Source organism: Pocillopora damicornis, chromosome 6 (genome assembly GCF_964200805.1).
Source record: "Pocillopora damicornis chromosome 6, jaPocDami1.2, whole genome shotgun sequence".
NCBI classification, from domain to species: domain Eukaryota; kingdom Metazoa; phylum Cnidaria; class Anthozoa; order Scleractinia; family Pocilloporidae; genus Pocillopora; species Pocillopora damicornis.
Genome location: NC_142675.1, coordinates 22,150,966 through 22,177,896, shown reverse-complemented (window position 1 = coordinate 22,177,896; position 26,931 = coordinate 22,150,966). Strand labels below are relative to the sequence as shown.

At 38.1% G+C, this 26,931-nt stretch overlaps 1 protein-coding gene across 1 annotated transcript; it reads right to left on the bottom strand.

Moving 5' to 3' along the window:
- Nucleotides 1–191: 191 nt before the first annotated feature.
- Nucleotides 192–26,609, bottom strand: LOC113683253 (uncharacterized). The gene is made up of 26 exons (XM_089208479.1): nucleotides 26,464–26,609; nucleotides 23,242–23,380; nucleotides 22,740–22,789; nucleotides 19,955–20,018; nucleotides 19,003–19,062; nucleotides 18,001–18,066; nucleotides 17,574–17,624; nucleotides 16,875–16,975; nucleotides 16,192–16,311; nucleotides 15,584–15,686; nucleotides 14,887–14,986; nucleotides 13,931–13,996; nucleotides 12,606–12,711; nucleotides 12,056–12,143; nucleotides 10,320–10,393; nucleotides 9,497–9,547; nucleotides 8,742–8,790; nucleotides 7,808–7,903; nucleotides 7,392–7,478; nucleotides 6,858–7,023; nucleotides 4,050–6,430; nucleotides 3,634–3,679; nucleotides 3,304–3,483; nucleotides 2,783–3,019; nucleotides 2,379–2,456; nucleotides 192–1,788 (listed from the first exon to the last, which is right to left on the bottom strand). Exons 2-26 carry the CDS (start codon nucleotides 23,317–23,319, stop codon nucleotides 1,595–1,597), a joined length of 4,692 nt encoding a protein of 1,563 aa, XP_089064605.1. The 5' UTR covers nucleotides 23,320–23,380; nucleotides 26,464–26,609; the 3' UTR covers nucleotides 192–1,594.
- Nucleotides 26,610–26,931: the final 322 nt, after the last annotated feature.

Below are 26,931 nucleotides of genomic sequence, written 5' to 3'. Positions count from 1 at the left end.
TCACACGTTACTACATATCCAGGAGGATGGAATTCCAAGCACAACCCTTTATTGTTGGTGAATCTGCGTGCTGTGTCGGAAACCCCTTGAAATCAGACGGCCTCTACCCTTCTGATATAGTTAGAAGGGATTCTTTGCGGGGGAAATAATGGTGATCACACCACAACAAGTCAACAGCACAAATAATAAACACTCCAAAAGGTTTATTTTTGGCAAACTACATCGAAAAGTCTTATTCATTTCAGATATGCGTAATATCTTAAAAGCTTTCCTCAAAGAGGCAAGAAATGAATTTTTTTTTCTCTAGAAGATCAACCAAGCCTTAGTTCGCTTTCAAACGTAAACCGCTGTGACCGATGGCAAGCGCTTATTTAATCATGATTTTGAGAACTGAGTGCAACCATTGAAATGCAAACGTTACTTAATTAAAAATCTGTGAATAGTTTCATTCATTTCCTCAGAGAACAACATTACTCTTTTCGAATTTCGCGCTTCATGTAACTTTTGGTACTTAAGTAAGTATCTCTAATATACGATTAGTTTACCTTTACATTTAAAACATCAGATTCATCAGACATTAACTGTATTGAAATACTATGAGGTAAGAATCTAAATTTCATCGACGCAATAACTTTTCAAAGAAGCATATTTCGCTTTGAAACTTCTAGGTCCTTTCATTAACTTTATAGCCTACAAAAATGAATCAGAAATTCTTAAAGCAGTGATGCTCCATCTCCACTATGTCATTTTACTTAAATGGATGTGCCAGTCCTTTACCAAACATTACCCAAATTTTACTATATCGAGTACTCTATAAAACGCCTTCAGCAAGTTTTCCTTATATCACAAATTATAACCATTACAATTTCTTCGAATGTGATTGGTGGATGAACTCCTTTATTTCTTACTAATAAATCTGTAGAGTTGTACTTGGACAGTGTGATCGATCAAATTAGTATACTCAAATGAATCCATCGATCACTGAATTGATTCGAATAACCATGGCAATGGCTTACCATCCCAAGCTGGAGACACTATGTTTAGAGCTTTTCAATGTTTCTCTCCATGAGGTAATGTGTTTCAAAATAAGAATAACGAGCCCCTCTTTCAATTAATCCACTTTATTTTTCTCGGAAATTGCAATGGTTAGGATTACTTGGCAACGAGACTAAGTGTCGTCTAATTCGGTCCGTTATCATATCTGAGATAAACAAAGCGGTGTCCCGCTTTGCGGTGGTTCAATTTTGTTAATCTCGCGTACGACTAACGATGACCGAATAGCAATGGGCAAATGGTTGGCAGTCCTATGTCTAACAGACAAGGCATAGAACCGAACGAAAAACTCCTCAAAAGTATAATACATAAAGCTAGAGTCCCTAATATTACCGACTGTATCAGTTCTAAAGCCTTCTAGCGGATCCCCAGCATAATAATGAAGGGTTTTAAACCTCACTTCCTAGTTTTTTTTTTCTGTTTTTTTTCTTTTTGGGCGAAGCAAAGATATAAGCCCAAACATTCAGGCATATAGGGTCCTTGAAGAACTCAGAATGACCGTTACCTAAAATCAACAATATGCTGAGGTCAGACAATCCTCCTACAAAAGATCAGCCAACATAGGAAGGTCACGTTCATTCAACAATTCGTACAGCTCACCCACGCTTACGAAGCGCTGTCTGGTTATAAAAGATAAAGCTGCTTCCATTGGGTTCAGTGTACGCTTGTCAAGAAAACGAATCTCTCGTGGAGCTAGTCCAAGTCCTTCAGCAAGCTTCATCCACTCATCGCCACCTAAATCAAAGGGGTTTTTTATCTGTTTGTTTGCTTGATTATTTTTATGTTCTTACAACAATATTCCGAATACGTATCAAGAATTATAAATTGCATATATAATATTTTTTTTTCAACCAAATGTGACCTTCCACTCGAAAACGTGTACTGATCAGATGAACGCACGGGCAAGGTAAAATGGTACCCTAAACAATAGGCAGTGCGTGGTGGCTTCAGAGCGGCGTGTCCGATGGCAAGACTTCGTAAAAATTTTTCCTTTGTAGAAAGAGCACGACAAAAATAAAGGTGCGCGTCAACAAGAACAATACGCAGTTTAAGTTCGCGAAAAGGCACGGCAGCGAGTGAAATGGCACCCAGTTAAAGTGAGCAAAATGACACACTAACTGTGTCCGCCTATGAATTACTATGATAAACAGCCTCTGAAGATACATAAAAGATTTTCAATTAAGTCTATTATAAAAAGAAGTGTTAACTTGGAATTTAATTTTAGAACTGACATTTCAAATTAAAAATGCACATGAATTAAAATATAGTTGTGCTTGCAAGAAATTTCTTCCACAACTATTTGTGAAATAAATAGCAAAGCTTACCACCTAAGCTGATTGTAAGGTCCCTCGCTTTAATGATTGGCATGTCTTGAACAGGAAGGTTTTCTGGAAGTAAAGGACCTAATAATGGAAAAAGAAACCTTTTGTTAATATAGGAAGATAAATAGTTGAAAAGTCATCAGAAATATACATGAAAATTTGTTTTAGCGTAAACAAACACCTTGAACCCACTACTGGTCAGTCTTTCTTTGGGACACGGCTGGTAAGTCTGCTAACGCATAATAAAGAGACATCAAAAAATGTAGTTCGTCAGGTCAAACATCCGCTTCAAATAAAAAATTTATAAGAGTTTATGTTTTCTTCGTGATTTTTATTTGATTTCTGCAGCACTCTCACGTATCCCATAGTTTCATGGCAAGATAGGTTTCGCGAGATAAGTAACTAACCAGTAGTTCCAGCCGGTGCATTCTCTCTTAAATATTCGAAGACATCAAGCCTCTTTAAATCTTTTGCTTTCTGTGCCAGACTACGGATTATTTTCTTAGTGTCATGGTCTGGCCACTCAAGAACGTCTTTGTTTAATTGCAGGTTCTCCTTCAGTTGATGAACAATCTCTTTGGCGTCGCACGACGCTGACAGGAGGGATTGTTCAACATTATCAGGTAGGCAAATTTCGGTGGTTGCTTAGAAAAAACAAAAGGAAAAGACCAGTCATAAATCAATGATAATTAAAATAGAAGTTTTCACAGCATACGTTCTTCGGAAATTATTGACGACTGCTTCGGAGATTTTCAGCACATTAGTAATTACACAGTATCCCAACACGATACCAGCAAAGTTAAACGAATATAGCTCAGAACCTTTCCATATCATTTATTCTTATTATGCTTGAATAAAATAGCGAATATTTTTAGATGTTATATTCATATAAAAAAAATCCCAAAGGGGAAGTATGAGATGCACTCACCGGTAGTTTTACCCAGATTAGGCAACATTTCACCACTTTTGGACTCAAAGTCCGGGGTATCAGGACAGGCTCCCTCCAGCTGCAGACTCCCCTTTAATTGCGGCGAAATAGTTTGGTCGTCTCGCTGCTGTGTTAAACGGATTTGTAGAACCTCGTCGGCAGAAAAAGTTTCCTCATCGTCTTAAAACAAATAAAAGATGACAATTTCTTAGCCATGCACTATTTGCTTCTTCTGGTATGTCAAATGAAATGTATTTTTCGAACAAAATGAATTTTTTTTCTTTCTGTTATCTAGAGAGAACCACCAAAAAACTTATACCGTAATGTTACCTTCAACTGACGCTAAGTTTCCACCATCACATTTATCAATAGTCAGCTGTTGGAAAGAAAGAAGGAGAATTAAACATCATCATGGAAATGCAACATTTCTGAACTGTTGTACGTTTCATGAGAAACATTTTGCTTGATATTCATTACAATAGTTACCTTAGGCAAGTGTGATAGGGTGATTACTTGGCTTACTTTAAGGAAACATAGCATATTTCTGATCTCTTAACAGTTACAACTGAACCCAACCACAAGTGCCTTTATCATCTCTATGGACCCGACTCCTGCTGCTTTCAGTAAGCGTTCGTGGTCTCATCTCATCTTTTGATGACAAATACAACGTTTCCAAGTTTTCTGTTAATCTTTACAAAAAGGAAGTCACCTCCGAAAATGATCACAGGTTATCTACAATTATTTACCTGATTTCTCATAGGAGAAAACCAAGGCTCGAAGTCTTTCGCCAACACTCTGTTCGTCTTAGCAAATGCAGATCTGGTGCAACCTATGATCTTCTTTCCGCTGCACAACTCTGACTCGGGCCAGAAGTGCAAGCATTCTTCTTGCTTGCAGCCTTTTGAAAGATGTGTGCGGCAGTTGCTGACGACACCTCCTTGACAACAAACAGGGCACAAGAAACTCACTTCATATTTCATATTCTGTAGCCAACAGAATTCCCTTCGCATGGACTCAAGCATCAATTCGAGTTGCCTCAGTACTGCACAAGCAAAGGGGTCATGGTTACTATTTACAGGCGAACTAACCGCAGACTTAGAAGGTTGTGCCACCTCGTCACCGCCATTGCCTCTATGAACAACGACTTCAATTGATGACATATGGCACAGAAGGATTACGGAGCAATTCACTTCTTCAGAACGATAAATTCTGACAACATTTTGGTATAGCTGAGGTTGCTCTGGGCTGGCACATTCTTGTTTGCACCACTGTAAAACCTGCAGCACCAATCGGGGAAACAAGCCAGGTGGAACTTGTCCAGTCTCAAATTTAAGAAAAAGAGAGGGAATTTCTGCAGATGCAATCAGCTCCATTATTTCCTCGGGTGGGTGTGACATTAACATGGAAGGCACTAGGTACTGCTTACCACATGAGCCATCCGAAGAAGGCCAAGAGCAAAGTAAACTGAACTTCTCCATGATAGCAATGAGACTTTGGCAAGTATCCTCTTTGCGATATAAAGGACCCCAAACATGTTCTAAAAGAGGCTCCTCCAAGACTCCTTCTTTTTCAAGCCTAGACCAGAGCTCTTTGAATTTTTTCTCCTTGCTGTCAAATGGCCGAATGGTAATAACCTCCTTAAAAACATTGATCAACCACTGAGTGTCCAAGACTACCATTTTACGCAGCTCTTTAGTGTCATCAAAGTGTATTAAAACTCTTTGATCATGCAAAAAATTTAGTAAAGTTCTAAATTCTTCTTCGTCAGAAACGTTACACACCTCCCAAGCAACTTCTTTTGTCTCTTCAAGAGAAATCCACTTGTTACCCTCATCTTTCTTGGCTTGCATTTCTTTTTCAAACTTAAGCCACTTGATTGGAACTGCTTCCTTCATGTGAGGTAGCTCCTTGGCGACGGCACGAATTTCCTGGCGCAGGCGCAAGACTTCTGGGCATTCCAGTTCATGGCCAGACTTGGTATTATCCACAACAAAGACATCATGTAGGTGGATCTTGTAAGGTTTGGTCTGTAGGTAACCAAATACCATCCTGCCAAGCTCACGAGGATCTCCTCCATCACAAGGTTTGTCAGCGTGAGTGCAAACTAAAAACACCGGTGGAAGTTCAGGTAACAAGTCAGATTTCGTCTTTTTAGAGTTACTTTTGTCCTGAATGGCGAGAGATGCAACAGATGACATCCAAAAATCAAGATAATCGGCATTTGTTTTCAAACGAAAGCTGTCCTGTAATTTCGTGAACATTCCTTGCTTCATAACTGATTTTGCTTTATCGTGCAGGTGCCGGCTAAGGTCATTCACCAAAATGTATATTGCCCTCGACGTAAGGAAGAGTGGGTGGGTATTGTAGTAAACTGTCTGTCCGCCAAAATCCCACAAAACGGAATATATATCCTCTTCGCGTTCTAAGTCATTATCATGTCGCAAGAAAACTTCAACTAAACTTGCAACATCATCGGGCACAGTTCGGATATCGCCAGTAGGGCTTTGATTGCTGATTGTGTGATCGTGTGACACAGAGATGGAATCCGAACCCCCAGGTAAGTCTTCACCCTCAGAGTAGGAAACGAAGTCATGGCTGATTGTGTTAGTTGCTACTGAAGCTGCAGGTATGGGATATATGTCCCCTTCAAATTGTGAACAGCTATCTACCATATTCTCATCTCGTGCACATGATGAAATGATATCTTCGCGCTCGCTTATCTCGACTGACTCCACCGGCACAAGGTGTTCAATCAGATCAGATTCTAGACTCTCTTCTTCGAGAGCGCTTTCTTCCTCACTCAAAGTTTGGACGATCAAGCGCGCTGCATGATGCTCATAAGAACATGCCTTCTCAATTTTTTTTCGTTGGTCTTTCTCTCCTGGTTTCCAAATCTCAGTTGACACTTTGAAATGAGAAGGATCAACGTCTATGCCTATGGTGCAGTCCTCCTCCGAGTTGAATCGCTCTCCTTTGAGGGATTTCGCTAAGCTGGTTTTTCCGGAGCGGTCCTGTCCAATTAACATGATTGGCACGCGTTTGATACATGTCCTCCCCTCTGACAGGGCCTTTTTGTAGGCCCTTAAAGCCAAACTTCCTCGTGCACGAATCTCTCGAGGCACCTCGTCTATTTGTATGAATAACTTTGGATTAACGCACATTTCAAAAAAAAGATAAGCCTTACCTTATTCAAGTTACAATGTTACTTTAACTCAGTATGGTAAAACACTGGCAAATACCTGAAAATTCTTGGAATGAAAAAAAAGTTAATAGATCAAATGTATTGGTAACATAGCTATAATGAACTCGGAACCACTAAGCGGCGAATGGGGTACAAAACATCAAACTTGACACCGTGATCTGAAGAAAGCAATGATGAAGTGATGAATACGCTCAATAAATCTAAGAAAAAAAAAACTTATCACTGCCAGACTGCTAAAGAAAGAGGCAAAAAAATATATCTGATGCTTGTGCGGAAAGTTTTTACATTGCAAAAGAGATTTCAGTTTCATGGGAATATCTATGGCACAGTTATACTACATGAGATTACGTACCAAAAAAAAATTTGGCCAACAATTCACAAATCTCTTTGAAATTCGGACGTTCCATTAGATCAATATGCCAGCAGTTGCTCATCATACCATAGATGACGGCATTACATCCTATAGGACATTCCATTCGATACCCGCTTTCGATCTTGTCGACTAATTGGTCTGCGGGCTTAAACAAGAACCCAATTAATTTAATTTGAACTCCCATGGAAATAACCTTCAAGCAACCATTGCTAACCACTTGCATTCCAATTTTTACTTTTCTAAATAAATCCATACTAAAAAAAATACAACAATAAACCTTCCATTTGTCTATTTCTTTGAACTGTTTGGACTTTGAGCTTTGAGCTTTGAACTTACAAGAATGACTTAGATTTTCTTTCCTGTTTCGTAATATTGGGGTTTAGTAACGTCAATTGAAATGCAAATGAAAACAAACTACACGATTCGAAATCAAAAGTTTTAACGTTACCAACTAGGAGAAAGCATAATGACCTTTGAAGGTGATCATATCTATTGATCAAACTCAACACTAACCAGGTCCGAATACGGATTTTCACCAAACGAAAAAAGCACCCATAATAAGACGCCATAACTCCATACATCGGACTGGGAGGAAAATTCCTGCAGATAAAACCAAAACCAACAAATCTGGATTAACTATTCGCTGATACCTGGTTTCCAGTTATGATATGCGCGCTTTGTTTATATAACAAGATCTTCAAAAAGATAATTGTTATGTGCGACCTAACGTCCGATAGCAAACATATCATGATCCTTTTCTCCGTGACGGACGAAAAGATATCCATCTATATAAAACATTATAAATTATTGCAAACAAAAAATAAAATAACAACAAAAACAACAACAGAATTATTGATTCAGAACAAATGTATCTTTCGTTATTCTTTAAATTGTGCTACTTGGGCAATTAATCGAAAAGTACGCCGTACCCCCCGCTTGATTGCCTCTGGAGCTGTCCACTTGTCAGAAGTATTTTTCCGCTCAGAGCTTAAAGATGGCACCTGTGCAAGTTCAAACTCTGACACCTAACAGAGAAAGAAAGACGACAAAACACTGATAGCATTCGTGCATATGCAGGAATTCTTGAAAAGTGACCCACACTGCTTCACAATTTTGTGGCTTCGTCTGAGTTGATCAGTTTGAAGCTGTTAGATTACAGAAAGTAAATAAACCATAGCTCTCAAAGCCTCTCTGGGCAGAAGACAACTTCGGTGATCTGACGTTTAAATGTAACTTGTGGAGTCTGAACAATGTTTCACTCTGGTGATTTTAGATATATGAAATTCATATATTTGCACTGCGGTGAAGAAACGAAATTAAGAGATCCTCGCAGCTAAGAACACTACTGAACTCGTAGTTGAAAATAGGACCTGAAAAAATTCAGGCCTATACGGGATTTGAACCCATGACCTCTGCGATACCGGTGCAGCGCTCTACCAACGGAGCTATCAAGCCAACTGGATGGTTTATTTGGACCCAACAAATTGACCAGCTCCCAGTTGGCTTGTTAGCTCAGTTGGTAGAGCGCTGCACCAGTATCGCAGAGGTTGTGGGTTCAAATCCCGTACGGGCCTGAGTTTTCTCAGGTCCTATTTTCAACTACTAGTCCAGTAGTGTTCTTAGCTGCTAGGATCTCCTAATTTCGAATGTTTCACTCTCTTAATCCTATCACAGAATAAATGGCTGTTGTGGAAGTCAAGCTATTTCCTCATCTGATATAACAATATAGCTCCACGTTAGCTGACTTATAACTGACAATACACAATCATACAAAATAAAGGAGGACTGAAAAAGCTGTAACCAACTATGCCCGAGATACTTGTTTTCATATTTGGAAGTTTTATAACCTATTAATAACCCTACTTTTGCTGTTCCATCTTCGTGGATTAGAATATTCCTCGCCATTAACCCCCTAGAGTAAAAATATATAAATATTAAAAAGAGGCGATAGTTAGGATGCGAAGAGCTGCAAATATTGATAGAATATCCCAGTTTATTTGACTCTGAGCAAAACAAAAACTCTTTAGCTCAGAATTTTAATCATTTGGGCTGTAGGTTGTATTACTGGTGAGACGATTCGTAATGTTTCTAAGCACTTTCTCTTCTCAAAGATATCGTTTGCGTATTGCATCATTTCTACTTTAAGTTTCTTAAATGATCAATTCAAAGACAACACAGTTTTAGTTAGGAGAGTTTTGTTGAGGGTGTAATAAATCAATAAAATTTGGTGTTGAAGGCCACTTGTGATGTTTTGATAGGTTTTCAAAACATCAATTATGCTCATAAATCCTGAAAAGCACTTGGTTCGTTTAATTTCCCGGACTTCTGTTCAATTCAACAAACAGATTTCATGTTGCCCTGAGTCTGTCCAGTTATAGATCACAGATGAAGTCAAAATGTGCTTTATACGATACCATGGGAAAATGCTGTTAATGGTGACGTCACCTATTCACCTGTCCTCCAAAAGATCACAAGTGAGAACCAATCAAAATACGTATACGATTCGATTATGTCTCTTATTTCCCTTTCAACTAAAAATCCAAACTCCCCACAATTTGTCATCATGTGTCATCTTTTCATGACTCAGTGTTCTAAACATTTGTTGCGAGAAATTTTACCTGTGAACCACATGTTTGGAGTGTAAATACCTCATACCATCAGCTACATCCCTGCGAAACAGGAGGTTTTTATGATTTAATTTTGATGCAAAAAAACTGAGAGATAATTTTAATTGAAACTTGCCATTGGGCCACTTTCACGAGTAACTTTTTTGCCGTTTAACCCTTTCACCGACATGAGTGACCGAGAGAGAATTTCTCCTCACAGTGTCAATGCGATATTAAGCAGATAAGTGATGAGAATAAAGAAAAATAGCAATTAGAGGATTTCTAGCCGATCCAATGCCTAATTCTCCAAACTAATATCGTAAGAATCGCATGGCAGATAGTAAGGACAATTACTGATGAGATCTTGGGAGTGAAAGGGTTAATGCATACAGAATAAAGGTCGCTTTGTGGTCTCTCTTGTTCTGCAATTTTGAGTTGACATAAAATCACTTCCCCAAAATAGGTTTTGTTTGCTTCTTTTTTTTTTTGTTTTTAGCAAGCTTTCAGAGCAAGACATATAGCTAACACTTAATATTTTCATCTCTGATAAGGAATAAACAGCTACTTTGCTCACCGCAAAGAATCTTTTGTTCTCCGCAAAAAGAGACATTTATTCAAAAAAAGGGAAGGAAAACAAAACAAAAAATAAACAAACAAAACACTATTAGTACAGTTGCGGACACATCAGCCCTTGATTTGATCCTCCACACAGGAAAAGACGCCTTATAATCAAATAATTTACTCGTGACATTTGGAGTAACCATAGATAGTAAATATGAAAAAAAAAATTTAATCTAGCCTCTCAATAAATGTTTAGTGAGGTCAATTTCCTTACGCAGCAAGTCCCACAAGATCATCTTCCTGGAGTGTACCTGTGCCTCTTCTCGACAAGAATTCCAATAAATTTCCCTAGAAAAAAAGGTGGAAAATATTTACCATACTTCAAAGGAAACACTAATCCAAAAATGATAAGTAATATAATCAGATGAAAAAAACCTCAGTTAACTGACTGGATAGCCGGCTCTGTATGGCTTTTGGTCCAATAGCACATTTCATCCTTTCAGAAACATCATATTGGACCTCTCTTTATCATTATTAATAATAAAGTTCGGATATAACGCGTGCTGTTATTGCTTGAAAGAGCGTGCATTATAAGAGTATAGAGCATAGAGCTGAGCAAAAGCTGTCACGCCATCTGCCAAATTGTATTGCATGTGTTCGACCGTTACTGAGACTTCCTACTCGCTTTTTTTCGATAATTGAAAGTGAAATTTCGGAACAAGCAAGCCGGCAAGTAGCAACAGAAGAACCAAAAAAAATTTTGTAAACATACCAGGCGCCGTAAGTTACGTTATCAAAACGTGAACAGAGACGAAAATCCTCAATGGGAAAACAAAATAGAAAGTCCGAGTTTTAAAGGTTTTGACGCTCAGTTAGATTGTAAGCTGACGTGCGGTAATAAAAATGAAACACAGCTAACACTCGTACAGTATATAAAGTTTTCTGTTCAAAAACAAAACAGAACAAAACAGGAATGATGAAAAATATAGTCTAACTGGCATAACTGTTACAATTCATACTAATCATGACGGTGTCAGAGCGAATATGATCATGCTGAGGTCCATCGCGGCTAGCTCATCACGGTGATCTCCGGTCATCACAGTGAAGCAAGCCACAGAAACTACATCGGCCGCCCTTCGAGTGAAAAAATAAGAGCTTGCTGATATCCTTTCTGATGTGTTGAGTGGAAAGCCACATCAGTCACTGCAGCCGAGATTTGCGGCGCTGTCATCCCGAGCGATCTTCATGTTCCGGTGAATTCGGCTGTCGTTCATTCATAAAACACTCGCCTTGAACAGTTTGTTGTCTACCTTTTCAAGTCAAAAAACTCGCTTGTTTTTATGAGCAATAATTCGGCTAAAGTTCACAAAACATTTCAATTTAAGATTCTGTATCAGAGACTTTTAAGTCTCTAGGTCATTTAGTTTTTAAAAAAACTTCAAGCAAAAGTGTTAAATTCGACCTGCCGAACTATTTTGGTTTGTAAATTATCGCAGAATGTGAACTTTGATGGTATGTCATTTTTGACAGCTTTTGTCTTGTACAGCCAATCAGATTATTTGAACCATTCTAACAGGGATTCTGATTGGCTTATTGTGGCGTGCTTTATGTGAGTATAGAGCATGCTGACGACACTGTTGTTCGCTTTGGAAATAAAGTTTGTTTTGAAAATTGCGAGTAATGCTGGAGGAATTTCACGGACTCTTTATTATAAAAAAAAACAGAGAAGCCTTGACTGTGCTCTTTTCTATTGTAAAGCACTTAGGAAGCAGCTAGAGCACTCAAGAAGTGGGAAGAAACACAAGACTTAGTCGAGTGTTTCTCCCCACACTTCTTTCGTGCATATTACATCAGCACAACCTTACAAAATTCGGTGCACTCTTAAAAGAAGTTGAATTCCCGAAGTCTGTTGATTTTTAACTGTTGTGGACATGTTGCTGAAAGCTCAACTCAACTGGCATGCAACTTTTCGATCAAAAGCAAGTTCTCCCATGGCGTTAAAATGCTTACCTTTGCACAAAACTGTGTCACAAGGTAAAGAGGGTTTTCGGCCGAAGACACTCCAAGTATTGTCACAATATTCTTATGTTGTAAATTCCTGCAAAACAAAAAAGACAAGCACAGCTGCCTGTCAGCCTGTCAGCCTTTCTATTTCTAAACAAAGAGTTAAGAATTAGTTTGATAAACGCCTTAGTTATTAAGTATTTTATCAAGAAAAAGTAACATGAGCAACTGTTCCTTCAAATCTTTCTTTTAAAAGACCATGCGAACTACGAAAAGTTTTGAAATACAACCTGATCGCCTCCGTATACACAGCCAATGAATATACAAGAACTTCCTTTGATACACTTTCTTACGTTAGTTACCATGACGATATAATTACGTTCTCTTGTAGTAACTTATTTACCTTCATAAGTTGATGGGGTTACGGGAAAAGGTTCTCAGGACAAGCCAGGTAAGAGATCAACGTGCTTGAAATAATGCACGTTGAAGATAACAAACTCGCTAAAGAAGCAAAAAGCCCCAGCGCTACAACAATACAATGCCACGCCTTACTTACGTCATGATGGCAGCCTCTATCAAAAACGCCTGAACATCTTGATATCTCTCTGCTGAATATATTTTCACAGCCACCTTCTGATCAAGGTATTCAGCTTGAAAAATATCTGAGGGGTTAATGAATAATCGATTTGAGTCTCCATGTTAAGGTAAATTACCTCAGTTTCCATGCACCTACGGCTAACTGCTCTAATTTTCTCCTCACTACTTATAAAATTACATGCCTATTTAACAAATGCTATTTCCCGCGAATGAGCTTGTGGTAAAGGGTGAAATGAATATCTCGTGGGCAAGAAATATAACAAGGCCTGGTTACTGTGGTAGGGTATCACGGGTGTAGGGATAAAAGTCCGTTTAGGACCGTTAAGGGCATGTCACTTGGTGATTATCTATAAGCCCCAGAATCCAATGAGTTGGGGGTCAATCTGCTAATTTTTTTTCTTCGTTTAGTTTCGCAAATTTCACTCATTGAAAAAAACCATGATCTCTCAATGAATCGATTCATTCATATTCTTTCTTATCTTTCTATCTGTAGGCCTATCTATCCATCTACACATTTGGTAATATCCTATGTAAGTGTTGTAGTATTTTTATTACACCCTTACAGTGTGTAACTCCTAAAATGTTATTGTGTAATTAAAGTGACGGAAGGTATGCTCTGACAAGAGAATCTTTTAGAGACCTGACCTTCCGGTAAGCAACAGTTGGGGAAATAAGGATATATTTGCATCAGGGTATTGTTTTCTGAAATAGAGTACCAGTGTTTCATAAGACTCTTTTTAAGATTCAGGTTAGTAGGGTTGAAAGTCATAAAGAACGACAAAATATTTTTAGTTGTTTCCGTTTTATTTTTTTCAAAGCCGTGTTGCGTGATGAGAATTGTACTTCGGCTAAGATCTTTTCGACGAGGTCCTGAGGATAGCCTCGTTCTATAGGGCGAGTTAAAACTTCTCTCTTTTCTAAAGCAAAAGATTCCTTAACAACGTTTTTTTTCAGTGAGTGTAGCGCTTCTTCTTTTACAAAACCCTTCTTGACACGGACTCACTTCAGTGAGTATGCATCACTTTTATTGTCGTCAGTGGTGGCCAATGTTTCCTTAAATAACTGATATAGGTAGCAAAACCGGTTTTGGAAAAGTACAGCGGCTTTCTTCGTCAGATACTTTGTAGGTGCTCGTGTGGATGCGAGAAAGCTAACGACTTTTTACTCGCAGAAGTAGTCCCTAAAAAGCCCAGAAAGGGTGCGCTTCTACGCTTGAAGCTTAGGCAACATTATGTACCCTCACGGCAAATGTCAATCAAATCGAGAGTGATTATTTATACTTACTCCCGAAGTCTCCTCTTCTTATGCAATCCTTGGAATAAAGGCAACTGCGGTCTATTTCCCACCCACCTGAAAATAAAACAAATTTGGTAGAGATTCTACTTTTCGGTTAACCTGTGGCACGTTAATCGCATCCAATGATCTCAAACTGCCCACTCACTACAACTTGAGGTTACGTACCACTTATTAGCGTTAGTGTATACTTCAACTTATTGCCTAACTGTGTAGAGTACGAGTAACCCGCGAATAGAGTACAAATATCACGCAATAATTGGACAGTTTTATATTTTGAACTGTAATAATTACCTGTTTAACCGGTCAATTGGCCATGCTACGCTTCTCTATCTACTTCGCTTTTCCTACCTTGTAATGAATGCGCATTAAATAAAGCAGATAGAGAAGCGCAGCGCGCGCAGCTTATAGGTTAAACAGGTATTTTACAGTAAAAATAACCAACTGCACAATATATATATATATATATCTCATCAGACGTTTTGGTGTGTAGTATCGCTGAGTATTTTTATGGGTTGTGCTTGTCCAAATACAAACAACCAGTAAAAATAACAATAATATGGAAAATATTTATACGCTGCTCTTTTAGCAAAGAGAGATGAATTTTTTGTAAGAGGGTCTAATGACTGAGCCTTCATCCGTGAGTAGGCCAAAGGTTTGAGGTTAGAATAACTGGGAGATTCAGCAACAAAAAATTCCTCAACCAGTTAACTTTTTTACAAGGAAAATGAAGTGGAGATTACCCATATTACTCAAACCTAATTTTTTTATAAAAATTAACAAAAAATATTTAGGCAAAATCTTCCGTTGAAGGTAAAACATTTTCGCGTTACCAGAGCCTACGATAAAAAAAAAATAGCGATTCCAAAAAGTTGTCACCTCAAGGGCGTCATAGTTACTAATCAGCAATTATTAGATCAATAATCAGATCCTGCTTGGCTGCTTACCTTTATAAAAGGAACTTCGAGAAACACCAGTGTTAAATGTTCCGCTATGCAAGGGTTCTGCTAGCCTCGTGCAAAGTTCATACGCTGACCTTGAATAATGCTAAGAAAAGCCACACCGTAATTCAAAGGAGCGAACGTTGGGAACAGGTCAAATGAACAAAATGTAGTAAGAGCACGTGTTTTTTTTTTAAGAGAGATTCACGTGTCTGGAGCAGTATAGGTTGAATCAATCAAATATTTGCCATGTCCTTCTATGCTTCGTTTAGTTTGTTTTGCTTTGCTCCGAGCTTCGTTTGCTCTGTTCTCAGTGTTCTGCTCTGCCATTCGAGGCACAGTGACTCTAACATACAGTAGAATACTTTTCTTTGTAAAGAAACAAGCCGAAAGATTTCAGTGAGAATGAATTTGTAAGAGAGGGGGGGGGGGCATTTTTTTTTTTTATCTCAGGAGGCGATCCCCCCAAGGTGATGGGTGACGAACTCGCAATGGGGCGAAAACTCCAAATACTCGAGGTCTTTCCGTAATCGAAATGGAAGTAAATTAAACTAATTTTGTGATGTCATAACGTCATGGTAAATGCGCCTGGTGGTTAACATTTGCAAGAGTCTTGACCTAGTTACGAAAATATCATTGAATCCTATAACAATTGTACTGGAGCACTGATTTTAATCCACCTTAATAGAAATACCCTTCTTACCTCTACAAATTCAAAAAGACTTTCAAAAACAACTTCATCGTCAACTGTAAGTTTTCCGTCATCCGTCGTCCTGATTCTGTAGTGTTCAATCTCGTTAGCATAGCTGTGAAGAGGAATGCAGGATATGTAAACTTGTGAGCGGTAGGCTAAGATGTCGAAACGGTGAATTGATGTGTTGAAGCTACAGAATGCACACAATAGGGGTCATCAGTAAAGGTATTTCCATGTAGACTGCCAAATAGTTAATAGGAGGAAAATTAGCCACTGCAGCACAGGCATAAATAGGGTAAGCCTATTACACCTCTTACGCAAGTACGGTGACCTATTTTTTTCTTTTGTATTTTCCGAAACAGACAATCGTAGGGAACGTTTAAGGAAAGTTTAAGAAAAATCGTTAGATAACTATTTCTTCCAAGGAATCACCTCAAAGAGCTAAGTGATGACTACGTACCACCTAGGGGTTATCACGACCAAATTTCTAAGAACATTACGTAACGAGTTCGCCAGTGACACCTTGCGATGAGCGAAGCGTTTGTCTCTTCAGAATTCCTCGAAGATACAAAGAGTTAACTTTGTAGTTCGGTAATTACGATAACCTACAGACATACCAGACCGAAAGAGTATAGTCCCCCTGATATTTTTCACTGTTCCTTATCAGAAACAATCCTTCTTCGCAAGGGTTGAGGAGCCTCTCAGCCTCTATTCTGCTTATATTTCCATGAAACCATCTGTGATTTTGATCGGAAAAAAAAATCAACGATAGCTTCCAGTTACGAATTGATAATCTAAGCTGCAACTACGGGTGACTTCTACGATTCAATACATCCATCAAAAATGTACAAGCCGGCAGGTGGATTAAAAAACTGAAAGGTTTGAAAAGATCATGCAACTTATCAAGAACAATTAAGTTAAAAGAAATCGCAATCCGGAAGGTAAAGGAACTGTTAACATAGATACAGTTTCATCTGTTTACCCAACATTGCGAAAGAGTTTATCATCGTTTTCGTTGGCATCACCATCTTCTTTGTTATCACTTCTGACCTACATAATACGCGTAACCCCTCTAGTGCGGCCATTTTCACTCAAATTGAAAGCTCGTGCTTAGCACCTGCCACTATTGCCAATCACTATATTTTGGTTTACGCTAAGCCTTTGCGCGGTCAAGAGAATTATTTGATTATCAATGGGAACTAGAAAACAATCTTCAAAGTCTACAACATTTTAACACACTTGGCGATTTGCAAACATTGAGGTCTAACTCTTCCGAGGGCATTCAAAAAAATTAACTTACGGCATGGGCATGAATTCCACAGAGCTTGGTTCCTTAACAAAGCTGTAAGGAATTAACCCTTGTCGTCCATTACAATTAACTACTAGATACCAGTTGGGATCCTAGAGGAAACAGACAAGAGACAGAATTAACAATATCCGTCAGATAAACCCAAATTGAAATTACCTTACATCTCTAAGATATCTTCCGAGATATTTATATGTTATTGATTATAAGACTGACTTTCACTGATCCGAGACCTCAGTAACCAACTGAATCTGCCGACTGGTGTGCTCAGCTCATAAAGCGCTGAGTAACGGTGAAGGAGGTCAAGGCTCGAGTCTCGGAGGGTACGTATGAACATCATTAATGCTCTATCCTTGTGTAGACGCCTGTTAGACAGACTAATCCGTAAGCCCAGTAAACGCAGGTCCTTTACACTCATAGGTTTAACTTGATAACATAAAACTATATAAACAAACCGAAACCCCATTTCATCATGTCATCCACTCGGCAGCCACGCTCGTCCCCAAACTTCCGAGAAATTTCAACCCGAGAAAGGTGAGTCTCACCGGAAATTAATACTTGAAATGACCTATCTCACAAACAAGAGGTAGCACGAAAATATACCTTTTTCCACGTGAGTTCCATAAGCTAGCACAACGCACAAAACAGCCGGGGAAATGCAAAACAGTTTTGCAAAGTTTTTATATGACTCACCCTAGTAACACTTTTAATGACGAGAAATTCTCCCTTTCTAAACGGCAAGTCCTAAATCAAAAATTAGATCTGTCAGCTCTTTATCCCAGCCGTGATTTGTTTCCATCATATCCTGAAATAGAACTTTGAAGAACTAACTAATTAGCTTTGTCCCTTTTTGTTCATAAACGAAAAGCAGTTACAGTACAAACTAAAATTGTAGGCTCAGTTTTCGGCTAATCAATATTTTCCTTGTTAAAAATCGTAATAAACTGATGAAACACAGTCTCAAGAGAGTTTTTTTCTTCTTTGTGTTAATAACGGATTACTTTGTGTGTTTTGTTTTGCAAAAGAAAAATAAATAAATGTTGAGTAATCAGTGAGCATTGTAACATCACCACTCCCTCAAACACGGGTCAATTTTTTATAAAATCATTAAAAAGCTTACCGCTTCTGTCCTAGCCCTGAAATCAAATTTTCCTACCACTCTAGTTCCAGGTGACAACACTGACTTCTGTATAGATGAATGCAACATCAAAAGTATGTGTTAGTTTCGAAACGCGTAACTTGTGTACTTTTCTGTTAGGTTTGTTCCGGTCTATTATTTCTTCGTTGGTTAATGATTATTACTTAATAAGTTTTTTATTTCAATCAGTTTCATTTAAGCACATGTACCAGATATTATATTTCATATTTCATCGCTATAAGTTGCTGTCGACGCCACTGATTTTCTCTGCTATTCATGTGCGATCCGCTATTGGCGATTTACCTATAATCATTAGGAGTTACACCAAAGTAAGTTGTTCTTTATTTCACATTTATGATATTTCCTCTTTTTTTTGATACGTATATCGATCTATTTCTCGCTTTCAGTTCACTCTATAATTGCTTCATTTTTAATTAGGCTAGTGTTACATTTCTCAGGGATATTTTCTTAGTTTAGTTTCTGCTGCATTTTCTTTTAGTAGCGATCTCCTTATTTTCGTTTGTAATTTTGTTTACGTACTTCATTTGATTAAACCGTGATTTATATTGTGCGTTCGGATTGTCTTCTCCACTACACCAGTAACCTTTGAATGTTACAGTATACACCTAATTGAAAACGTGTTTTCTCATAACAAGTATAAACCATAAACGATGCGATGTGAGTGTAATTTCTGTTATTACCAAGCTGCATCTGCCGTTGCATAAAAAAATCGGTTGCGTTGTACTAGCTGACTCATCTAAGTAGGTAAACATTTTTCTGGCATTTTATGGTACTCCTAATACCAGGTAAAAACTGAAAATAAAGTCATTATTGAAATGCATCCAGTGCTTGGCCTGATATCAACACCGTCAGATGAACTCTATCAATTAGATATATTACTCTTCAACCCCAAAGTATACCAGGATACCTCCCTTTGGTCACCATGATTTTTCACAATGACAGGTAAGATAACCACTTACTTACCGCAGCAGCATTTTTTTCTGATGCAAACACCTGAAAAGGAAGAAATGAAACTCCGTTTGCCTCTGAAAATTTAGCGCTTTCTTCTTAAAAATTCATCATTACCAGTTCGAGTCTCTAGCAGACTCGCTCAGGTACCTCGCATCCGAAAGTAAAGACGTACTTACTGGCCTCTGAAACAATTACACAAACGAAGCAACATGTATTACCTTCCACGCCCTTAAGGGTTCATATTAAAGTGCAGATAAGGCTAAAGTATATTTTGGACTGATATGCGTCCCACCTAAAATTAATAACAAGCTTACAGCCTAAAAATTCGCAAAGCATAATGGTGGCATCGCAGTTATTTTAGGCGATGATTTTGCTTCGGACTTTGTGTAAAGGAGACGAGGAGAAGAGGGCGGACCAAGTTTGGTATAAGCAATAATAAAATGCGCTTAATACAATTAAGCAAATACCAAATGGGTAAACAATTCAAACGCGAGTACACACGGAACAGTTCACCATGTCAATTAGGGTGATTGCTCCGGATTTTTTCAAAAAGTATAAACCATGAACGGCGCGATCGAGTTGCTACAAAATTGCCTTTATTGTATGAAAAAAGTGTTTATCATCTTGACAAGTACAAAATTGATGAGATAAAATGGGAAAAATCTTATTTCTGTGATTACCAAGCTGCATTTGCCGTTTAATAAATAAATTGATGGTGATAGAATAACTGACTTATCTAAGAAGGTAGACATTTTTCGGTGGTCCTAAAACCAGGTAAAAAATTGAAAATTAAGTCACTATTAAAAAGCGTCCAGTGCTTGGACATATGAACACCGTCAGATGAACTCTAGCAAGTAGATATAAACAGATATATTACTCTTCAACCTTTATGTATACCAGAATATCTCCCTTTAGTCACCATGACTTTTCATAATGACAGGTAAGATAACCTCTAACTTACCACAGCAGCATTTTTTTCTAGTGCAGCATTTTTTCCTGGTCTAAATGGCTGTTTAAAAAAAAAAACCCTGTTCGCCTCTGAAAAATTTAGCGCTGTCTTTTTAAAATTTATTATTGCCAATTCAATTCTCTAGCAGACTCTCTCTGATCCCTCGCATCCAAAGATAACACATATTTACTGGCCTCTGAAACAATGACACAAACGAAGCAATATGTGTGTATTACTTTCCACCCTCATAAGGGTTCTTATTTTAAAGTGCCGATAGGGTTAAAGAGTATTTTGGATTGATATGCCTCCCAGCTAATATTAATAACAACCTTAAAGTCTAAAATTCGCAAAGCGTAATAATGGCATTGTTAATTTAAGCGATAATTTTGCTTCAGATTTTGTGCAGTGTCTAGGAGACGAGGAGGAGAGGGCGGACCCAGCAACGAGAAAAGAATATTCAAATACTGAAATTCTCGGCGGGAGCTAGTTAGATTGCGTAACTGAAATGAACATTAAAATTTCAACTTAAAATTAAGCTCATAACCTTATGGTAATCACCAAATAGACCAAGATAACTAATAACTAATTCTACTTGGCCGAAAAAAAACGAAACACGTAACAGTTTACTACATTAATTAGGGTGATCGCTCTTGGACTTGGAAGGTGGGGCCTAATTTGATCGTTATAGTTGAAATGAACGTTAAAGGTTGCATTGTAAATTAAGCTTTTAACATCGTAGGCAATCAAAACTTAGTATATACTAAACCAGCGGATGGCGCTGAAGGGGTGCTCTGATTGGCTACTCAAACTCCGAATAACCCTTCTTATTTTTTTTTTAAGAGGGCACGGTAACGAATCCTGCAATCTGATTGGTTCTTTACCCGGTCAGTATTTTCCTATCTCTGCGCACGGGCCACGGTAACGCTTTCGTGAATCGCCGAGTACATCCCAAATTTCGTTGCCATTTTTCATAAATATATCTCGTTTTTCCGGCTGGGCAGTATTTCTAAGCAAACGAGTCGGTTACTACCTCAAGCCGATAAATAACTTATGAATCCTCTCTTTTCTCTCTCTCAAATCACTTTGGTTGACAGAAAAATATTAGTTTCAGAATGAATTTGTAGAAACAATAGTGTCAATACGTTGGTTGACAAGCGGCCTAAAAACCGTCTGCAGTTAATTTTAATCGTCCACAAAAAGTACCTAGAAAGTTAAAACGTGAGGTATTTCGTTACAGTTAAACGATGGAACTTTCATTCTTTTAATACCTGAATTTTCTCAAGCAATTTGTTCGTAGGGAAAAGGGCGAGCGAAGTTTTTAAGTTCTACGACAAATATACACTCTCGGTGAGTCTTTCCAGGTCCATTCAATTTAGACATTTGTACCGTAAATTGCACAAAGAAATTGAAGGACTTTTTTGAGAAAAGGCCGCATTAAATCCCCTTTTGTCTTGTTGGAGTGTTCCATTCGAATTTAGTTTTTGTGAAGGAAAGACCAGATTTACACACGCCATTGCAGCAAACAAACGAGCAAACTCTCACAACTTCAAAATAAAAAAATTTGAATTTACTCACAATTATTTGCCTCGCCGTTTACTTAATGAACAGAGGTAAATCTTCGTACACGAATGAATCGTCGATGAGAGTGAATAATACTTTCCGTTAGACCATTGACTGTTTTTGAAGAAAACATTGTGGAGACAGTTCTTGCCAAACTGTCTCCGTTGTTTTTCAAATGTCCCTACGCATTTTTTTGTTACGCGCTCTCTAATTGACAGGTGTCAGATTGTGACTGAAGAAATGTAAAATGGTTTCCGTGTTTACATAGCCTGATGTAAACACGCGGGAGGTTGGAAGAACACGAGATAAGCGTAGGAAATCATGACGCTAAGCGGAGGAACGAAAAGAAAGAGGAACGAAAACCGTGTTTACATACACTCATATAAAATGGTGTTATGGCCAATCAGAGCGCACGTACTATTTGAATTATTTTATAAAGATACTTGTAAAAATAATGTTTCAAAGTTTGTTTGGAAGCCTTTTAAATCCCCTTTATCATTACGGAGATGAAAATGTTTCGCTGAGGTATCTCTCTTGAATTTGCATCACCTCTATTTTAACCACCATTTACTCGCTCAAAAATTGTTCAGTTCATGGAGGATCTTGCCGTATTTACAGCCCTAAATCATTCGGGTTCTTTCGGAAAGAATTTCGTCGAGTTAAAAAAAAATAAATATATGTTATTTACCGGCTAAGGGTCGGTCCGTATGGTAAAAAACTGTGACCTCGGTCTTGAAAATCAGTATTTTCAAGACCTCGGTCACAGTTTTTCACCATACGGACCTCCCAGCCGGCAAATAACATATATTTATTTAATTCGGCGCAACTCGCGCGGGATTTGCGTCCAAAAATACTGTAATCGTTGCAAAAATAAATTAATTAATGTCATCTTTTTGTGCAACATTATTTCATTGTTCAAGTTTTTTACTAAAACAACTATTCACCTTAGTGTCGGTGGCCAGCGGTGAATATTTACCGGGACATTTCGCAGCTCGGTTAACATCCATCACTAGTCACCTCAAATTCGGTGAATGGTTGTTACACATACAAAGACAGATTCCTATCTTTAGCATTAACGAATCACAGCCTCAAAGAAACAAAATCGACCCGAGTCTTTCCAAACTTCCAAAGTTTAGGCTGTGGTTGTTTTGAAAAGAGGTTAGGTACCATACCTTTGCCGTAGCTCCCCACCTGAAAATCGCAAAAAAGTTATACAGATGTAAATGCGCGCTTTGTGAACAGAAAGTTACCTACTTCTTCATAAGGATCCTCCTCTACAGATTCTGGTACCTGTGGAGACAATTAAGCCAAAGTCAAATGGGTAAACAAATTAAACTCGAGTACACGGAACAGTTCACCGTATTTTAATTAAAATTAGGCTGATCGCTACGGATTTTGATTTATTAGCAGGCTCACTTTTTTCTTCTTCCACTTCATAAAGCAAAGACACACACCGTTGCCCTCATCATAGAGCGCTTTTCGATTGATTTTTATGAAACCAAAACCAAATTTATTACAATAGCCAAACAGTACATTGGAAATTATCACAGGGAGCCAATGAGAATACAAATGAAACAAGTGAATTATCTCGAGCGCCAAAAAATAGAACTTCACCCTCTTCAGATTCCAGCTAATTCAGGGTAATTTTGGAAAAGAAATCTTTGTTACAAATACCAACACATCCGCATGAGATAATGGCAAACAAATTTTATCCAACTTTAGTAAATAAATGAATGACAAACCTGTTCTTCGTTATTTGACGGATTCGATTCCTTGGTTTTCTTTGCTCGCCGGAACAGACTGAGAAACTTTGAAGCCATTTGCAACTTACAAATGCTTTGGATTGCTTCTTGAAAATCATGAATTCAAGCGGTGCCTCTCCTGGTAAATAAAATACATCAATAAAAGAAATACCTCTTTTACTTACCGGGGAAATCTCTGCTGAAATGCTGTAATGAAAAGCAATTGAAAATCTCTTTTTATGGAACACATTAGAAAGGAAGAAGAACCAACACGACGTCAAATTGTACTATGCTTGGCCTACGAATAATCTCGCTCTTCTTTGTACTTCAGTAGGGGTCATATTAGAGACTGAAGTGAAAAAAATTCGCACAGTACGCACCACATCAGTTGTAGCGGTGTGTGATATCGCGAATTTCAAGAAATTCTAGGCCAACTAGAGCGTTTATCACTCGACCGGTCTTTTCGTTGGCTGAGAGCTCGCCGAGTGACTTTTGTGTAAAGCTGAAGGGACAAAAATGGATTTTTGCAAAGGTTTATTTTGAGATATTTTTTTCTCCTCGTGGAACGTGGATGTGTAAAATCCGCAAGAAATAAGAAGTAATGAAATACTTCACGTTGGGACTCAATTGTTTAAAGGCTGTATACAGTCGTGTAATAATTATCTTACCTGGCAAGCAAGACCTCGCGCCGAAATATAAAACCTATCCTCCGAGTAGAGTTAATAAGCTTACAGCAAAATTTATATAATTCGATGTTATTCCCAAATGATTGCACATGCTTTAACCTATCTCAGAACTTTGCGCTTGTTGAGAAATACTTTCATCGGCACTGCGAGACCACCGCTGATTAACTTTTGTAGCCACCATGCCTTCCCGGGAAATGGTCGACAATTTTGGTCCTCTTCCTTATTGCTCTTTATTGCTTCAGAGGTCGCTGACTTTCTCATAACTTGTTTTTGCTTTGCTATTATTGTTTTTGTTGGAAAAGAAGAGCTCAGCAACTTTTTAGTGACTCGCTTCCAAATTTTTCGAATCCAAATCTCGCAGAATATATTTGGGATTTACCCTGCATAAAAGGCGAACACTTCTCGGTAATGCATTATACTAGCCCTCGACTGCGGGTAAGCCCTCGAGAACCCATCATGCCTGTCTCCGCTCGCCTGAAGCACGCGGAAATTAAGAAAAGAGCTTTTCAATCAAAGCGTCTACACTGATAGAAAGGCTGGATCAGAAATGCTTTTTCACTGTTCAGTTACACTGACAACGCAAACCTTCAAACCCTTTAACTAAAAACCTTATAGTCTTCAGTAGTCCGCATTTATTGGTTAAAACTGTCAAAAATTACAGAGCGTTTTCTAAAATCTCAAATAGATCTGATGTAAATGTTAGTATATGATATTGGTAACAGTGAACATTCTAGATGACCTGAACTGAATTAAGGTAACGTGCATACTCAGAACATTAAATCCGAAAGTGGAGTGGAGATGAAATGTTAAAATCGATGGAGCTGATGACCAGCTTCGTTTCAAGGGTAAGGAACGTTCTAAGTGTACTTACATTTTCGCGCATTGATATTAAGTCTACTTGTTCAGAAAATTATACGAATGTAGCAATCAAGAATTAACAAGAGTTATCTATTTCGAGGTTTTCTGGTAAATTAAATTTCAAAGTTCATTGGGCTAATATATTTCCAGTGAAGAACTTTCCGTGTTTCTTAAGCATAATGCCACTGGACGTACAGCTCTTTGGTTAATAATATACATGAAAAAATTACTCAGTTCTGATTGGTTAAGATAAATGCAGTTTTCAGGTAATTCAGTGCAGAAGAGGGTTAATTCAGTGCAAAGAAAGTAACAAAGCAGACATTCTGATTAGCCAATAATCAAAGAAACTCATAAACAGCCAATCAAATGCGAGCCTTGGAGTCGCAACAAAATTTGAAAATTTGCGAGCGAAACAATGGCCGGCGTTTTATGCAGGTTTTCTTTCGCCACCGCGGCTGAAAAACAGCTCAAACAACGAAAACACTATAAAAAGCACTGCTTTTTGGTTGTCGGTTTGGAAAAAGTGGTGTTTAGAGAAGAGAATTGCCAAGGAAATCGAAAATTACGAACCGACCCAGCTTCACACTTTGCTCGAGTGATCCAACGCCGAAATTAAAAACAAACATGATTAAACCTCGGAAATGACGATTCCATTTCATCCAAAGTGACTCGGACACAGACTGAACAATTCCTTGAACTGTTTAGCCGGACATTGAACTTTTTTGTGCCTTAAAAATGTGAAGCTACCATTGCATGTCATCGTTTCGATCGTACGCGGTTGTTTTGACCGAACGCACGGTTTGAATAAATTATTTTTGCACTTGATGTGCGCGCTTTGCTTATGCTTAATTGTGATAAGCTATCTCGTATTTTTTCATGTTTATTATTAACACGTAATCACATGATTTTTCTCGTGCAATTTGGAATAAATAAGCACTTAATTTTTTTTTCAAAGACCACAAATTGCACTCGCCCTACGGGCTCATACAATTTTGTAAGTCTTTAAAAAAATTTACTCGTGCTCATTTCTTCCAAACTGCACTCGAAATCATGTGATTACCTATACGAATTAAAGTTTGTAGGGTATATTTCTCTATTTTATGAAACGTGGCCGGTCCATTTTACTTTTGTATCTAGTCGTTCATTTAGTGTCGCTTGAGTGTTTCATGCAAATTCTTCATTGCTTTCAGTACTTACAAATTAGTGCCCAATTGTAATTCAAATTCTTTGAGTAGGTTTTGAAAACTGAGTGAGAGAAATGAAGAAAAGGTCTTAGTTTAAGAGGTATAAACAAACGAGTCCAGTTGAAGCTTTGAAAATAATACGTTCCATTGCGTTCGATTACCCTAATATTTTTCCTTGTCCATTGCGGTCTATTACGCACCGAATCTTTGATAAGGTATGCCCAGGTTGGCTGATAATTTCCGCTATCCGTGATAAACTTTGCAATATTCTCGCGATCAATCTATCGCACACTTCTCCCCCACATGCCACTCAGACACTTTCGCCTTGCCCAAGTTTTTCCACACTGAAAATGACCAGCAGAATGGATACTATCAAAGATAATTACAGTCAGTCCACAAGACGAAGCTTTCATGAAGTTGTTCAGCCATGTTTCCCCGGGAATCGAAAAACAACGCTAAAACATTGGAGTATTTGCCTACTAGTTCAAACTCACCAAATTTTGACAATTGAGCGATTCCCGGCGCCCCATCCTCATGATGAAATAAGCGAAGCAATGAATCATCGTTTTCGCTTGAGACAGATGAAAATAACAATTATACGCAGTGAAGTGGAATAAGAATTTTAATCACTGGTCTACTTGTGGAGCCCAGTCTTAAAATACGTTTTGTGTCTTCCGTGACACAAAGTTGCAAAATTGCGCATTAATTCTGCCAAGCACTGTGTAAAGTTGTTTCGCTCCGGGGGCGGATCCCCGATTTTTTAAAGGGGGTGGCTAATATCAATCGGCCACCAAAAAAAGGAAATGTTAAGTTTAACTTTTTACAACGGCAACCCCAAAACGTTGCAATAGTCCTTATGCATCTTTACCTCAGACGAGCAAATTTCACTACCAAGCCTCGTTTTGAAATTGCAAATTTGCATAACTTTAAATTAATAAAATTTCCAAGGCAGTAAATTTAAA

What these genes read in the sequence shown, in the direction of transcription:
- LOC113683253 (XM_089208479.1), bottom strand. Translation starts at nt 23,319, where the DNA reads ATGGCTTCAAAGTTTCTCAGTCTGTTCCGGCGAGCAAAGAAAACCAAG. An exon ending in ATAGAGGCTGCCATCATGAC is followed by an intron (nt 12,144 to 12,605) that starts GTAAGTAAGGCG and finishes TTTGTTTTGCAG; the next exon opens with GAATTTACAACATAAGAATA. An exon ending in ACGAAGATGGAACAGCAAAA is followed by an intron (nt 7,904 to 8,741) that starts GTAGGGTTATTA and finishes TTTCTCTGTTAG; the next exon opens with GTGTCAGAGTTTGAACTTGC.